Source organism: Phascolarctos cinereus, unplaced genomic scaffold, assembly GCF_003287225.1.
Source record: "Phascolarctos cinereus isolate Bilbo 61053 unplaced genomic scaffold, phaCin_HiC Scaffold_2;HRSCAF=192, whole genome shotgun sequence".
In the NCBI taxonomy this organism is placed as follows: Eukaryota; Metazoa; Chordata; class Mammalia; order Diprotodontia; family Phascolarctidae; genus Phascolarctos; species Phascolarctos cinereus.
The window spans coordinates 60818236-60834991 of NW_027555625.1; the positions used below are offsets into that span (position 1 = coordinate 60818236).

The following is a 16756-nucleotide window of genomic DNA, read 5'->3' on the forward strand; positions in this document are numbered from 1 at the left end:
TCTGCTCACTTCACTTTGCATCTGTTAATTCTACTCGTGATTCTCTGAAATTGTCTCCTTTGGTGTCCAGAGACAAAGTGTTAGGGATCTGAGCCTCTGGGATTCTGGTTTCCTTATCTGAAGCTTTCTAACCACCCTGGAGCTTTCTCAGAGGTCACTCTTCCTGCCTAGGGACACGGAGAAGGTTACACATGTCCTATCTCTTGTGCAGGGGAGCCACCCTACCTGGTGCTACTTTTGGTGCCAAAATTCCCATTCCTGCTATCTATGAGCTTCTGGCTGAATGTTGTATGGTTCTGGAGTGAAGAGAATCACTTTCTGTAATTCCTCATTGGATTTCTTGAACATCATTCATTCTGGTGGCAACAGTGGGCTTTGACTGGAGTAGGTAGATGGGAGGTGAGTGGTCTACCTGCCTTCAGGCAGCCAGCTTGTCAGAAGTCTTATAATGCCCTTTTCATTAATGCACAGTGCCTCATCCTAATTCAACAATGCCCTTTCTTTCTTTTCTGTCACTACTATGTGAATCATAGTACACATGAATGAATCATGCTAAAAGCAAACACATTGTTAGCCCAAGTAAGGCTTCTGTGAATAGACTTCTGGGGTTTATTTTCCATCTTGGGACTTGGCTTTGTGATCCTGCTGGAATGGGATGTCCTGCCTATTAGCCTGTAAATGTGAGGCAGGGAATGAAAAAAAAATAACTAAAGAATATCTAATACTCAGCTGAAGCATTTAAAGTTTGTAAAGCCCATTACATCACTAAGAGAAAAGGAAGCTGATGTAAGTGACTTGTCTGAAGTCTTACAGTTAGTGTCTGATGCAAGATTTGAACTCCATTCTTCATGCCTCAAAGTCCAGCACTTTCCTCAGTATGGTATGTAGCTAACTAGTTGAGTTTAAAGTGCACGGCATCCTTCTCTCTCCTGCCAAAGGAGAACGGTAACGCAGGAAGTATTCAAAGAGCCAATGTCTCTCTCAGATGATCAAACAATCAAAGTGGCAGCTGTTGTGGGAGAGCTAGGCATTCCAAAGAGTTGGTGACAATCAAGTTGAAGGTCATAGAATTTTTTTGTTTGTTCATCTTTTGCTTTTTGGTGAGGCAATGGGGTTAAGTGACTTACTCAGGGTCACACAGCTAATAAGTGTCAAGTGTCTGAGGCTGAATTTGAATTCAGGTCCTCCTGACCCCAAGCCCGAGGCTCTATCCATTGTGCCACCTAACTGCCCCCAAGGTCATAGAATTTAGAGCTGGAAGATACCTTAAGCCAACCCTCTTCCCCTCCATTTTGCACATGTGGAAATGGAGATCCAGAATGTAAAATCCTTAAAGGTAGGGACTTTTCCCCCACTTTGGATAATAAATCAGATCTCTTATTTAGGTGGATGTGGACTTTCTCTAGGATACCTCCAAAGAAATTCCTGTCTCCCATGTTCATGGGATCCCTAGGGCACAGGGAGAATATTTGATTTGTTAGACTTTAATTAGTCAATCAGCATTTGTTAAGCACATACTGTGTTCCAGGCACCCGGGGCGCTAAGCACCCGATGACATAAAGACAGGGCCAGCCCTCAAGGAACTCACATTTTAATGAGAGATTCAATATGTAAATAACATACTTGAAAGCTACAGAGTAAATGGGAGGTTATCCTAGAGGAAAAGCACTAGCTTTGGGGAAGACTGAGAAAGGTCTCCAGGAGAAAGGGAGTCTTGAAGAAAGCCAGGGAAAACTGAGAGTCCAAGGCGAGGGAACAGAACATTTCAGGCAGGGGAGACAGCTCATGCAAACGCTGTGTCATGTGTGAGAAACACCTAGGAGGTCAATGTCACTGGATCAGAGTACGTGAAATAGGATAAATTAGATTAGCAAAGTAGGAAAGGCTTTAAATAACAAAAAAAGGAGTTGACATTTTATTCTGGAGGTAATAGGGAATCCGTGGAGTTTATTAAGTAAGGGGATATGTGATAGCAGACCAGAGCTTTTGGAAAATCACTTTGGCAGCTTTGGATTACAATGGAGAGAGGACTTGAGGCAGAGAGTCCAATCAGAAGTCCAGGCGTGAGATGATGAGAGCCTGTACCAGGGCCATGCTTATGTGAGCAGAGAGAAGGGGACATATACCAGAAATATTTTGAGAGTAGCAATGATAATATTCAACAACAAACTGGATATGTAGGATGAATGTGAATGAGGAATTGAGGATGACATTGGGGTGGTGAGCCAGGCTAGCAGGATGGTGATACCCTCAATGTAAAAGGGAAGTTACAAAGACTCCAGAGCTCAAAGTGTATAGATTTCCTAGAGCTGAACCTGACGTTTACAGCTGAAATGGAAACAAGAGTATGACTCTTTCTGTATATCAGGATGGTTTAGGTTTGCATTAATTTTCACCTGAACTTCTCTTCTGTGTAAAGTAAGCTTCCTTAGCATGGTATAGAGAAAAGTCTACTGCACATGGTGTCAAGAAGATCTAGATTTCATGATGAGAGGCATATTTCAGAAAAAGCTGGAAAGACTTGTACGAACTGATGCAAAGTAAAATGAGCAGAACCAGGAAAACATTGTACACAGCAATAGAAACACTGTGTGATGTTCAACCATAAATGACGTAGCTTTTCTCAGCAACACAATGATCCAAGAAAATTACAAAGGACTTATGATGCAACATACTATCCACATCCAGATAAAGAATTAATGGACTCAGTATGCAGATCAAAGTGTACTTTTTTCACCTACTTTTTTTTTTGTAGTTTTTTCCTTTTGATCTGTTTCTTCTTTCACAACATGACTAATATGGAACAATGTCTCACATGATTACACATATATAACCAATGTCAAATTGTTTACCGTTTTAGGAAGGGGAGGAGGGAGAGAGGGAGAAAAATTTGAAACTGGAAATCTTGTAAAAATGAATGCAAAAAATGTAGGGAAAAGAAGACCTAGATTTCAATCCCTTCTCTAACACTTATGAGTTAGGTATAAGTCATTTAACCTTTCTCAACCTCAAATTTTTTTCTTTCTATAAAATCAGTATAGTAATATCTTTAGTCTTTGCCTCACAGGATTATTTCACAGCTCAAATGAGTTATTAATAAACAAAAATAACTTTGCAAAGGTTAAAGTGCTATGTAAATGTGATTATTGTTAATGGGCTTTAAAAATCTCCTTTTAGATGATGCAGGTCTTAGAAGGACTTTTTTGTTGTTGTTCAGACTTCAGAGTGCCCTCTAAATTTCCAATTTGAGAAGTGTTATAACACCAGGGACTTTATTTTATAAATGTTTATTGATTGTCCTGTATTAGTTCAGTGTATATAGATTCCCTCAGTGTTAGTGCCCTTTCCCTCCTCAAATTATCATTTATGAGACCATTAGACTGTAAGCTCCATGAAGGCGGGGGACTTTGTTTTGTCTTTGTATCCTTAGTGCCTAGCACAATTCTTTGCACATAGTAGGTACTTAATGTTTCTTGGATTAAAGATTGTATTGCTGGTGCAGTAATGTCCACATAGTAGGTTTAAGGGTAAATGTTTGTTATTTTAAAGCAACTTTACCAAGGTCTCACAGTAAAAGAGCTAGTATTTGAACCCTGGTGCCGTGATTGCCAAGCCAATGTTCTTCCCACAGTGTCTTCCATTTGTCTAAGGGGGGCATCTTGATGAGTCACCTGCCAGAGTATATCATGGCAGTGACTGGCGAAGCCCTCTGAACCACTAGATGAAAGCTGTCCCTCATGAATACTCAGGTCCAAGGACTCATGGGCCAATAAGTACCATCCTATTCAGGATTCCCCAATATATGCCCTTTCCTACTCTGGTCAGGCTGTCTGTCCTCTTCACAGTCCTCACTTGCTGTGCACATTCTCACCGAACTATCTCTACTCATAGTTGATTCAACATTTCTTTAGCATCACTACCTGAAATGTCTTCCCCTTCCTGCCAACCTACATCTTTTTAGAGTCCTGCTTTTATCACCGAAGCCCTCCCTGGCCAGCCCAGCCCACAGATATTTTCCCTTTATGAATGTTACCAACACCTAATACCTTGCAGTTTAGCACGCTAATTTTTTCATGCATGCTAGTCTTGTCTCCAAGAGGCAGCAGATGTGGTCAATAAGTGAGCTAGCCCCTGTGTCAGGAAGACCTCTGCTTGGAACCCATCCTAGCTGTGGGACATCCATGGCGAGTCACTTAACCTCTTGGTATCCTGGTCAGCTCTCTAAGATTTTAAATAACAGCTGCAAATCTGCAGAGACAGAGGAAACTCCTCACACCAATTGAATCATAGATCTGGACTCTTCTCCAAAAAAAAAAAAAGTCATCTCTCCAATTCTTCACAGAGAAGAACTTCCTACATATCTCCAACCACACCTAGCACAATGCTAGGCATAAAAATGCCTAGTAAATACATGTTTGTTGGGAGGGAGGCTGTGTGTTAGGGCCAAGGAATGCCACTCCCCACTCCCCTCCTACCATACTGCTTAAAACCCAGTTTATAAGCAGAATTTTCACTGTCCCCATGTGAAAACTCAGAGACGGAGACTCTTGCTGTCCTAAGACAGATTCCTTATGTGACGTCACGGTGGCAGTGATGACCTCACAGGGCAGTGACTACCTCACAGGCCCCCCACTACCCAACAGTTTCCATGGTGGGGTAAGCACATAAACAGGTCACTCCGGGGGAATCTTTCCCTACCATTTCTCAAAGAGATACCAATCTGTTTGGTTAGCCGAGTGAGAATGTCTGACCGGATCTTCTATATACACTCCAACTTATCCTTTGTTCCCTGGGAGGGCAGTACCGCAGGTAGGCTTGATGTACAGAGGAAGTAACTATACACCAGCGTCTGCCTGTGGGGGTGTAACTAGATGTACTGTTTCCCATATGAGAAGATTCTCCACAAAAGTCCTCTGCCAGTGCCTTGTGCCTCAGAACTAACCCTAGGTTCTCAAAAGCTATTGCCAGTAGAGTCCAAGTTCTGGCCCATCCCACCCACCTGAAAAAACTGGATGTAAGGCCAATGATAGGCTGTGTAGTCTGTCCATCCAGAACCAGACTAGGGAAGTTTAGAAAGGCTCAAGTTGACTCCAAGCTCATTTTTTTCAGCCACATTAATTCATGAAAGACCATCCATCTAATCAGTTGTGGGACGTTTGGGAAGTTTAGAAAGGCTCAAGTTGACTCCAAGCTCATTTTTTTCAGCCACATTAACTCATCAAAGACCATCCATCTGATAAGTTGTGGAAGGTTTGTGGTCAGTAGAGGTAGCATGCAAGATGATGAGATCACTGATACTTGAATTAGTGAGTCAATTATTGGAAGTACTATGTATATACATTGATGCTACAGATATTTCCCCAGGTCAGCCTTTTGAGCAAAATAATTTTGGTCTTGTTGACCAGTAATAAGTAATGCACAGAGTGAATTAGATGGCAGGCTGCTGAATCTGTGGAGGTTGGAGGGATTGTGAGAGAACCATCCACATTGGTGGAGCAATCTTGGACCACCATGTTCAATAGCTGAACACGGGTGGAAAAAAGGATGAAGTGGTAGCCCTAGGAAGAGTGGACCCCGCAAGAGAGAGAATGAAAGTGATGCTGACAGATGGGGTATGGAAGAAGGCAGGAGGAGTCTGCTCTTGGAGATTCGGCTTACTTAGTTCAATAAATGTTAAGTGCCTATTACATACAAAGGTCCTTGCTGGAGGTGCAAAAACAAAACAAAATGGTCCCTGCCCTTACGGAGATTAAATTCCATATACACAAGGAGAAAATACAAAAGAATTTCAAGAGAGAGGGAGCTCTAACAACTGGTAGATAGATCAGGAGAGACTGGAGGAGAAGATGGTCCCTGAGCTAGGGGATTCTAAGAGTCCACAGTGAGGAGACACTGCATTCCAGACATGGGGGACCACCAGTACAAAGGCATTGGGACAGGACATGGAATCTTGTGGATGGGAACAGCTACCATGCCACTCTGGAATGGGGAATTGCAGGAAGGAGGGGATAATATTGATGCGGTTTAGCGGTTCAGGGGTATTGGGACCCCAAAATCACAACATGTGGGTCCTGTCCAAAAGAATTCCGCCCAAGCCTTCTTTCAGCCAAAGACAAGGTTTATTAGAACATTGTCATATTGGGCAGACGATGAGTAAGCAGTGGCTAGATTATAAGAATCTAAGCAAGCAGTGGCTAGATTTTAGGAATCCTAGCAGTGGCTAGATTTTAAGAATCTAAGTCTCTTAATGGAGACAAGGTGGACCTTATATACAGAAAGACTGTGGGAGGGACCTAGGAGTGGTCAGTAAGCTGGGGTGAACAGAAATCCTGGGATCTGGACCTTATGGCCAAGAGAGAATGGAGCCTAACTAGGATTAAGGGTGGGAAATAGCCAGGGGCCATACATAGGAAGGTAAAACAAAGGAAGGCCAGGCTAGGTTAAAGGTAACAGAACTGGGAGATCTGGGAGATTGGGTGTAGCCACTATGAAAGGCCAGTTGATGGGATTATGGCCTCAGGCTAATGCCAGAGATTTGGCCATGTGGGAAAGTCCAGGGTTTTTCCTTTCTGGGGCACAGATCCCAACCCCATCAATATGAAGTAAAATTAGAAAGGTAGGTGGGACCCAGGGCTTTGGATGCCGGGCTGAGGAGTCTGTATTTTATCCGGGAAATAAGGAGCCATAATTTTTGAGTAGCATAATGAAATTTAGATCTATATTTTAGGTATATCAGTTTGGCAGCTGTGTGGAAAATAGATTGGAGAGGGAAAGAAATTGGAAGTTGGGAGACCAATTAGGATGAGAGGTGATGAGGGCCTCAACTTTAGAGACTATGAGAATGAAGAGAAGAGAATAGATCTGAGGGATGTTCAGTATGATTCACAGAATTTGGGGAATGAAAGAGAAGGAAGAAGACTCTAGGATGGGTTTGGGGTGGTGAACCTGAGTGTCAGTCCACATCAATAAGCATGTATTAACTGCTTACTGTGCTAAAAGAAAGATAAGAGTGCCTACCCTGAAGAAGCTCCCAATCTAATGGGGGAGATAACATGCAACAACTGTGTACATATGTACAGGATAAACTGGAGATGATCTCAGAGTGAAGGGGGACTGGTAAAGCCTGGAAAGGGACTGGATGATTAGAAAATGGTGGTGCCATGCATAGAAATAGCAACGACTGAAGGAAGGCTGGGTTTTGGAGTCAGTAGAAAATAGAAATGAGGAAGGGGAGAAGATAATCAGGTAAATTTTAGACATGTTGAATTTGAGATACCTAAGGGACAACTAGGCAGATATATCTGATAGGAGACTGAGCATATTGGACTGGAGTGCAGAGAGGGGGTATGGGCTAGATATTTAGATTTTGGTCATCAGCATAGAAGATAATAATTGAATCTATGGAAGCTAATTGGACCACCAATGGAAGATACATTCATACATACATACATTAGAGAAAGAGAGAGAAAGAGAGAGAGAGAGAGAGAGAGAGAGAGAGAGAGAGAGAGAGAGAGAGAGAGAGAGAGAGAGAAGAGGCCCCAGACAGAGTGTTAGCTTTCAGGTGAGAAGAGGACAATCATGTCCTTGGACCCACAGCTTCTGGTACCTCTGGTCTCAGAAGTTTTGTCTTTTTCTAATTTAATAAACTTCAGTTTGAAAAATTCAGATTTAGTGTGGTTAGAACAGATGTTAATTCATTCCAAAGAATAGGATCTAGGAATGGGGGTAAGGTAGGGAGGATGGTTTCTTGCTGGGATACCTTTAAAGTGTTTGCTCTTCCTCCTCCTCCATGTCTCCTCCTTCCTTCTTTTCTCCTTCTGTCCATATGGAGAGTCATATTCTTACATGTGGTTTTGATCTCTTATACTTGGAAAGATATCTTGGGATTGGGGGCTAGATCTTTTTTCTTCTCTATTCTGTCATTGTTTTTTGTTTGTTTAAAAAAAAACTGGGACAATTAACTCTTTTGTCCCATGTAGTTTTCATTCATGATTTCTTGAAATATAGCTGCGATAAATCAGGCTTTGATAAAAAAAAAAAGCCCATTGAGATTCAAATGGACTACTTGACTGTGCCTTTAAATCCAATCACTTTAAGCTTTCCCTGATTGGCCAACAGTAGGTCCCAGCCATAAGTACCATTTAGTGGTCAATATTTGGGTCTAGATGTCTCTGAGTGAATGTAAATAGTAATTGTTTCTATTTTGTCCAGAAACCCCGAGGGTCTTCCTCTCTCAGACTGATTTTTTTAAAATTAGATAGAAGGGGCCATTCCTAGGCTTCACTTCTTTACTAGCTTTAATCACTGAATGGGTGTTGCCTCAGTCAAACTGAGACCTGGGAAAGACCTTAGCTTAAAAAGGCCAAGGTCTCCCAGTGCACTGGGGCCATCCCCAGTCTCCTGATCTTTATCTCGCCATTGGACCAAGATGGCTCTGGAGGAGACCTTGCACAGCCCTCCCTCATTTGAATCCAATTCCCTTGCAAGTCAAGACATCATCTTCCTGATGTCGTTGTTCTTCTCAGAGAACGAAGGACAAACAGAGACGTGTGAGTACTCCGAGCTGCTGCGCTGGGGACCCAACTGGCCAATTCCAGTTGGGTAACTCCTCTCCTCCTTTCCTTTCTCTCCTCTCCTTTCCTCTCCTCCTTTCTCTCCTCTGCAGGATTATCATATGTGTCCCTCTCCCTATGCCTCCAATGTGTCTCATGGTTCGGTCCTATGCCCTTCCTCTTCTCTCTCTACATTCTCTCTTGGTGATTTCACCAGATCCCATGGATTTGACTCTTCTCTCTACAGATGACCACCAAGTTTTTCTCTCCGGACACTGCCTCTCTCTTTTGTTCTAGTCCAGCATCTCTAATTGCCCGCTTGGGCATCTCTGCCTGATCGTCTCATAGTCATCTCAGACTCAACATATCCAAAATAGAAGTCATTATCTCTTCTCCTAAACCCACGCCTCCTCTTAGCCTCTTTTTCTATCAAAGGCACCACCATTCTTCTAATCACCCGGAGGCATGCCTTTAGGAGTCATTCTCAACTCTTGATTCTCAGCTCACCTTCCCTTCCCTTCCCACTCCATACTCAATGAGTTGCCAAGCTTTGTCAATTCTGCACACTACCTCCCTCATCTGTCTTTTCTCCCCACTCATGGGGCCGCCATCTTGATTCAGGTCTTCTATATTTTGATAGCCTGCTAGTCTCTTACCTCCAGTTTGTCTCTTCTCCAATCTTTCCTCTACACTTTTGCCAAATAGATATTCCTAAAGCTCAGCTTTGTCTCTGTTCCTCCTCCTCCCCAGGACCACTGGAATGTTCCATCTGACACCTCCTATATGTGTTGTCACCCCATATTAGTGTGTGAGCTCTTTGAAACTAAGGACTCTTAATTCCCCCCCAGTGCTTAGCAGTTTTTTGCATATAGTGAGCACTTAAGTAAAGTCCTCAATTTGGACACTAAAACTCTTCAATCTTCCTAGAGCCAAGGATTCTTAACTTTTGGGGGGATCCTTTTGGAAATTCTGGGATAGCCAGACTAATTTTCTTTTCAGAGTAATGGATCTAAATGCATAAAACACATAGGATTACAGAGGGAACTATATGAAAATGCAGTTAGCAAAATATCTTTAGAATAAGTGCATTGACTAAGGTTTTAAGAGTTCCTTTATCTAGACTGATTTCATGTCTTTGGTTTTTTTTTTTCCTCATTCACCGCACATTCCACCCACATCTGCCTAGCTGATGCTCCCAACAGGCTAGCCCCAGGCATGGAATCCCTCTCTCCCTTCAAGTTTAACTCAAATCCTACATGGATCCTTTTCTGATCCCCTGAGCTGTTAGGGTTTCCTTATCTCTCTTTTTTTTTGGGGGGGGAAGGAGAATCTGGTTTATATTTACCCCAGTACATCTTGTTCTTCCCCATTGAAGCTTCTTGAAGGCAAGGATTATTTCATAGTAGCCATTGTATCCTCTGCACCTAGCACAATGCTTGGTTATATAGTCGGTATTTAATTATTGAATTGAATTGCAAACCTGTAGTGTTAGGCAGCAATTTCTAATTTGTTCTAATTTCTTTCTCAGCAGCTGCAGCTCCCACTTCTCCCCCTACACCTGGTCACTACCATGTCCTCTACCGAGGTTGTGGAGAGACTCAGGTGGGCTGGCATGGGGAGACTTACTGCCTAGTTGGTGGTTACCGGGCATATGGGGATGCTCCTGTGGCCTCCTTGGAAAAGGCAGAAGCAGAGAAACCGGTTTCCAGCCGAGCTCCCAAGAGGCACCATGCCCCGGAAAAGCCTGACAAAGAGCTGGGGGCCACCAGTCCCAAAGTCCTGCGGCGATGGCACCACGGGGGGAGGAGTCTTCCCAGCCAGAAGCACTCGGGCCAGGCAGCTTCCTAGAGATGACATTTCCCCAGGATTAAGTCAGTAGCCCTCAGTGCTGTGACCTCCCCCTTCTACTGCTCATCAGTGCAGTTAGAACACTGAGCCTAGACTTCTGCTTATGCTTCCCCTCTAACCAGAAGACCCTCTCCCACTGAACCTGATTATAGAGAGGGGACATGATGGACTACGGTTTGAAATGAGGGGCTGCCTTGCATATCTCAGGGCAGGGGAGCTATCCTGAAGCAATTGTTTACTTCCTGAAGGAACCTGGCTCCTCTCTGCTGGGTTCTGTTCTGCTCTTAGGGATCTAGCTTCCCAGTGGAGGAAAAAGACACTAGCATCATCACTGGACTAGAAAGACCAGTACTGAGACAAAGCAGCATGGGAAAAGGGAGAACTAAGAGAAGACCCTGAGAGCTGCCTTTTCCCCGGAGTCTCTGCCGGCTACCGCTGACCAAGGTCCAAAGTTGGGGCCAAGGCTGCGAAAGGAGGGGAAGGATCAAGAGGCTACTAACATCCCTGGTTCAGAAAGGAGAGAGCCTCAAGGTAATGAGGATGCAGTTGCAGCTGCCTTTAAAAACTCAGCTCAGAAGACCTAGAGCAACAGGAGATGGGGATGGCCTCTCCAAAAACTGCTGGGGTGGCCTGTCCTGACAGCCTGAAAGGGGCAAAGAAAGAAAAGGCAAGCCATTCCCAGCACCTGTCTAGAGCCTTCCTCTCCCTCCTGCCAAGGAGTCCTCCTCAGGTCACACCTGGGGAAGGAAAGGTCCAAAGGATGAGGTAGCCTTCTGTTCCTCTTCAGCCCAAAGGACCACAGAGCCAGGGAGGGAGAAGCCTGGCCAAGAGGGTGTCGATGTTACCTCCACTATGTTATCTCCGCTATGTTCCCCCAACTCTCAGACCTCCTCTGGCCCCACATAAGTGGAACTCAATAAACAGTATTTTGTGAGAGGTGGGGCATTTGTTCTAACCAGCCTTGGTGTCCAGACCACCTTCCATGCACAAGGGACATTCCCACTGCAGAAAACTTGGGCCCTTCTCCCTTAGTACTAGGGGCATAGGCCTAGAGAAGACCCTGTGAGGTCAGTGAATCCATTCCCCTGATTCCAGGTAAGGTTGCATCCAACATGAGGGTTCCCCCATGGGAATCGGGGGCCGTTTTTCAAGTTATTCCCATGACTCCGTTGGGTAGATATAGAGCAAGTGCTTCCTAGGCTAAGGGACATGGATGGAATCATAGCTTAGGCCTAAGCTGGGGTTCTGATTCGGATCCCCTGACTCCAATCCCAGTACTTTTTCCTATTGTAGTCAGTCCTGGTAGTATCTGCTGGGTAGGACTATAAACTCATAGATATAAATTCATAGATTTAGACATGAAAGAGGATCTTAAAGGACATTGAATTTATAGATTTAGGTGTGAAAGAGGACTTTAGAGGACATTGAATCTAACCCTCTTATAGATAAGGAAGGAAAGGAAATAAACATTAAATACCTACTGTGCTAAAGATTTCACAAATATCTCATTTGATCCTCAAAACGACTGTGGGAAATAGGTGCTATGGTTATCCCTGTTTTATATTTGAGGAAACTGAGGCAAATAGAGGTTAAGCAACCTGTCCAGGGTCACATAGCTTATGTCTGAGGTCAGATTTGAACTCGGGTCTTTCTGATTCCAGGCTCCATGTAGCTGCCTTTTTCCAAGAGGACTGTGAAAAGACTGTCAAGTAAGCTAATTAAGTGACCTAAGTCGGGCTGGGGTGGGCCAAATACCTCAGGAAGACCTCAGTGAACTGGGCTGCTGAAATGTGTGGGAAAATTCAGGGACTGGGTTGATTTCAAAGATATTCCTTTTAGGGTCCAGGTCCCATCACCCCATCACTACTATGTACCTAGCCTGCTATGGCCCCTCACTGTGCCATCCTGGGCAAGTCCCTTAGTCTTTCAGGATCTCTTCTTTATCTGTAAAATTATCTCACCTATCCCACAGGGTGGTGGTAAAGAAAGTGCTTCATACATTGTAAGGCACATAAAGCAAACCCTTTTTCTCAGACATGACATGGTCTGACCTCCCTCACAACTTCAACTTCTCACCCACTCTAAGTGGCATTCTGACCTCCATGACTTCAGCTATCTCAAACAACAATCAGGCCTTAATCCCCTTTCCCTCACTTACTTCAACCCTGATTTGGCCCAGGAAAAAAATTGTGGGGGTGAGGGAATCACTCTTTTTGAAGGCGTCTTCCCTAGGAAAAAGGATTAGACTTGGTCTACTTGATCTCAGAGGAACAGTGGTTATAAGTTGTAATGTAGATTTTTGGCTAGCTTTAAAGAAAAGTCTTACAATTGCTCCAAAGTAGATCATAAGCCTGCCATCCCTGGAGGTCTTCAAAACAGTCAAGAAATATTTATTAAGTACTGTGATGTTTTAAAAAGTTGGGAGAGTAGTTTCTGAGTAATTTAATAATTTTATTAATAACGGCTAGCATGTTATTAAGAAAAGAGGTTTGTGGCACTCTTGAATGCCAAAGACCTTCATGGTGACAGGCTCAAGGCTTATATTGCTTTGGAAGAGTGAGCAAATAACTCTGATTGTTTAACAAGTAATGAGAGAATGAACATTACAATGTTCATTACAACCTATTCTAATGAACTTTAATTATGTAATTTTTAAATTACTCACATCCTGGGGCAATCTATCGAAGAATTTATCCCCATCCAAACCTAAGTAGAATATAATGCAATTAAATTCCTCCTGGTAAGGTTGGGTGGAGTCTGATCAAGATTGAGGAGAGTTAATTTGATCTCCTTATCAGTAATGTCCTTACAGACACTGACCATTGATATGAGGACTATAGAAAAAAGGGAAAATCTGGATCTCCCCAAATCATTGGTTATTAATAATCATTTCTCTCAGTACCTTACTATGTATCAGGTGCTGTGATAAGTTCTGGGGATACAAAGAAAGGCAGAAGACACTCCCTTTCTTCAAAGAACTCAATCTAATGGAAGAGCCAAGGTGTAAACAATGAGGGACAAAGAAGCAATAGACAGGATAAATGGCTGGCTGTTGCCCTTTGTTCTTAAAGGGGACCAAAATGACATCACTATGCTAGGTCAAGTTACAGTGCATCCCGACTGTGGTTGATCAGACCAATGTGAGCCAGGAATGCTCTACCACAGATTGGGCACAAATAGTCCATGTGAGCATTTGGGGTGGATTCTCTTAAGTTTGCATATCTCACGTTTCTCTTGAGCTACCTCAATTCTGCTTTGCTCATAGAGCACAGTGCCTTTTCTGATGTGGGCACGCCATGCTGGGCGGTCCTGTGCCAGTGTCTGCCATGTCATGTAATCAATTCCAAAGAGACCTTGAAAGTGTCCTTGCATAGCTTTTTCTGACCACCATGGGAAGGCACTGGAATTAAGAGGGCTTGGGAAAGATTTCCTGTAGGAAGTGGGACTTGAAAGAAAAGCTGAGATCATGTGTGTGTGGTGTGGTAGATGGGATTCTTGCTCATGGGTGCCTTGAACTTTGGATTTCAAAGGTCCCTTCTAGTCCTTGTGATGGGGTTGGGATCTAGACCCCAAAAAGGAAATCCTGGACTTTCCCACATGGCCAAATCACCTGAGACTATAATCCCATCAACTGGCCTTTCATTGTGGCTACACCCAATCTCCCCTCCATTATATTACCTCCCTATGTATGGCCCCGGCCATTTCCCACCCTTAATCCTAGCTGGGCTCCATTCTCCCTTGGCCACTAAGTCCAGGTCCAGGGAGTTCTGTTCACCCTAGCTTACTTGCCACTCCCAGGTCCCTCCCATAGTCTTTCTGTATATAAGGTCCACCTTGTCTCCATTAAGGCAGGATTGTTATAATCTAGTCACTGCAGGGATTCTTATAATCTAGCCAATAGCTTACTAATGTTCAGACGCCTTAAGAGTCTGCCTAATATGACGATGTACTAATGAACCTTGTCTTTGGCTGACAGAAGGCTTGGGTTGAATTCTCTCAGACAGGACCCTTATGTTGTAATTTTGGGGTTCCAGCACCCCTGAACTCCTAAACCCATCATTTGGAGTCTATGATTCTGATCTGAACTCAGCCCTTTTTTGTCTCAACCTGTACAACCTCAGCACCACCCTGACTCACTCCATCTCCTTAGTCCTGTGCTGAATCACCCCTCCCCGACTTAAACTTAGCCCAAGCCCCTGACCATCTTTACTTCACTCCTCTCTCCTTGCTTCAGCTCACCCTGATCTACCCAGATTTCAAATCTTGCTGTTATGGTTTGGGGTGCTGGAAACCCCAAAATGTAAGAGTACAGATAGTCTGCCTCAAAAGAATTTGACCATTCAAGCCTTCTTTCAGTCAAAGTATGGAGCCAACAGAAGCTGGTAGATTCTAAGTGAATCTGAGCAATTTAATGGGGGTAAGATTAGTACTTATATACAAAGAAAAGACAGTGAGAAGATCTGGATGGGATTAAGGAGTGGCAAATAGCCTGGGTTGGGCCAGGTGTAGACAGTGAAAGGAGTTAAGTGGTGGAGAGCCACAGTGAAAGGGTAGTTTAAAGGATTTCACTAATCCCTTTAACTAATCACTAAATACTCACTGTATAGGTGGGTTGGGGATGGGCCTGATACCTCAGGCAAAACATCAGGGACTGGGTTGCTGAAATGTGTGGGAAAATTCAGGGTCCCAGTCCCATCACTACATCACTGCCAGACACTTACTAGTTTTGTATGACCCTGGACAAGTTACTTAACCTATTTGCCTCAGTTTCCTCATCTGTAAAAATGGGCATACTAATAGGATTAAATGAGATAACATTGTAGAGTTCTTTGCAAACCTTAATGTATAAATGTTACCTGTATTCTTCTATCTTTACCTAAACCCAATCCCTTCTTAGCTGTGATCCAGTCCTGAACCCAAACTACACCTTAATCTGGGCACAACCTTGAACCCCACCTTATGTCAATTTTCCATCCTTTCAGCCTTACCCTGACTTTCCCATAATGTAAACTTCTCTTGCTTCATGCTGGTCCCCTTAACTCCACTTCCCCTTACTTCATCAAAGTTCTGACTCTCACTTATCGCCACTTCCTCTTCTCTCATCTTTGTCCAGGATCCAGTTGCCTGACTACTCTCAGCACTGCCCTGACCACACCCCCTAATCTTTTAAAAATTATTTAATATTTTATTTTTCCCCACTTACATGTAAAAACAATTTTGAACATTTGTTTTTTAAAATTTTGAGTTCTAGATTCTCTCTCTCACTCTCTCCCCTCCCTCCTCATTGAGAAGGAAAGCAATTTGATATAGTTTATACATGCGTAGTCATGCAAAACATATTTCTGTGTTAGTCATGTTGTGAAGGAAAATACAAGCAAAAAAAAAAACCCAAGAAAAATAAAGTTAAAAAAAAGTATGCTTCAGTCTGCATTCAGACTCAGTTCTTTCTCTGGAGATAGATAGCATTTTTCATCATAAATCCTGTCTTGGATCATTGTATTGCTGAGAATAGCCAAGTCAATCACAGTTGATCATCATACAATATTGCTGTTAGTGCTTAGAATGTTCCTCTGGTTTTACTCATTTCACTTTGCATCAGTTCATGTAAGTCTTTCCTAGTTTTTCTGAAAGTATCCTGCTCATCATTTCTTATAGAACAATAGTATTCCATCACAATCATATACTGCAACTTGTAAAGTCATTCCCCAATTGATGAAACGGCTAAAATTTGACCTTATCTTGTTATATGACAACATCTCTTATTTCAACCACTGCCCTGACCCCTGCTTTACCTCGATTTCTTTTCAGTGGGTATCCCCTTTAGAGCTCAAACTTTGAACTTGAAGGTTAAATAGGGGTGAAGTTGGAACAGGCATCATCTGTACCCTGAAGAGATGAAAAACAAAATGCAAACAGAATGCAGGATGTGACTTGAGACTTAGGGGTTTAGGAGTGCTGGGACCCCAAAATCACAACACGTGGGTCCTGGCCAAATGAATTAGACCCAAGCCTTCTTTCAGCCAAAGACAAGGTTCATTAAATGTTAGGGCCCACCATTCTGGGCTGGTCACGAATATGTCCATGATGTGATACTCGTCCTCCTAACAGAATGAGAGTTATGCATACACATGGGTTGAGCTGACCTGGTTGAGGTGGCAGAGTGCTGGACTCTTGCCACATCTCCATCGACACTCCCACTCAGTGTCCCTTGAGGTGGTTAGACCTATGAGTTCTAGCCAAGTCTCCGTCATTGGCCACCTGTGCATTGTGATTGCTCTTCCTGAGTGTGGAGGCGGGATTGGATTGTGGAGTATAAGTGGCTTGGTCTGGTGACGGGAGGGGCTCTTTCTATTCTT

General features: G+C 43.4%; 1 protein-coding gene across 1 annotated transcript; it reads left to right on the top strand.

The window, feature by feature from the left end:
- Positions 1-4692: 4692 nt before the first annotated feature.
- DPEP2NB (DPEP2 neighbor) lies at positions 4693-11418 on the top strand. Its single transcript, XM_020989304.1, has 2 exons — positions 4693-4809; positions 10081-11418. Exons 1-2 carry the CDS (start codon positions 4743-4745, stop codon positions 10398-10400), a joined length of 387 nt encoding a protein of 128 aa, XP_020844963.1. The 5' UTR covers positions 4693-4742; the 3' UTR covers positions 10401-11418.
- Positions 11419-16756: the final 5338 nt, after the last annotated feature.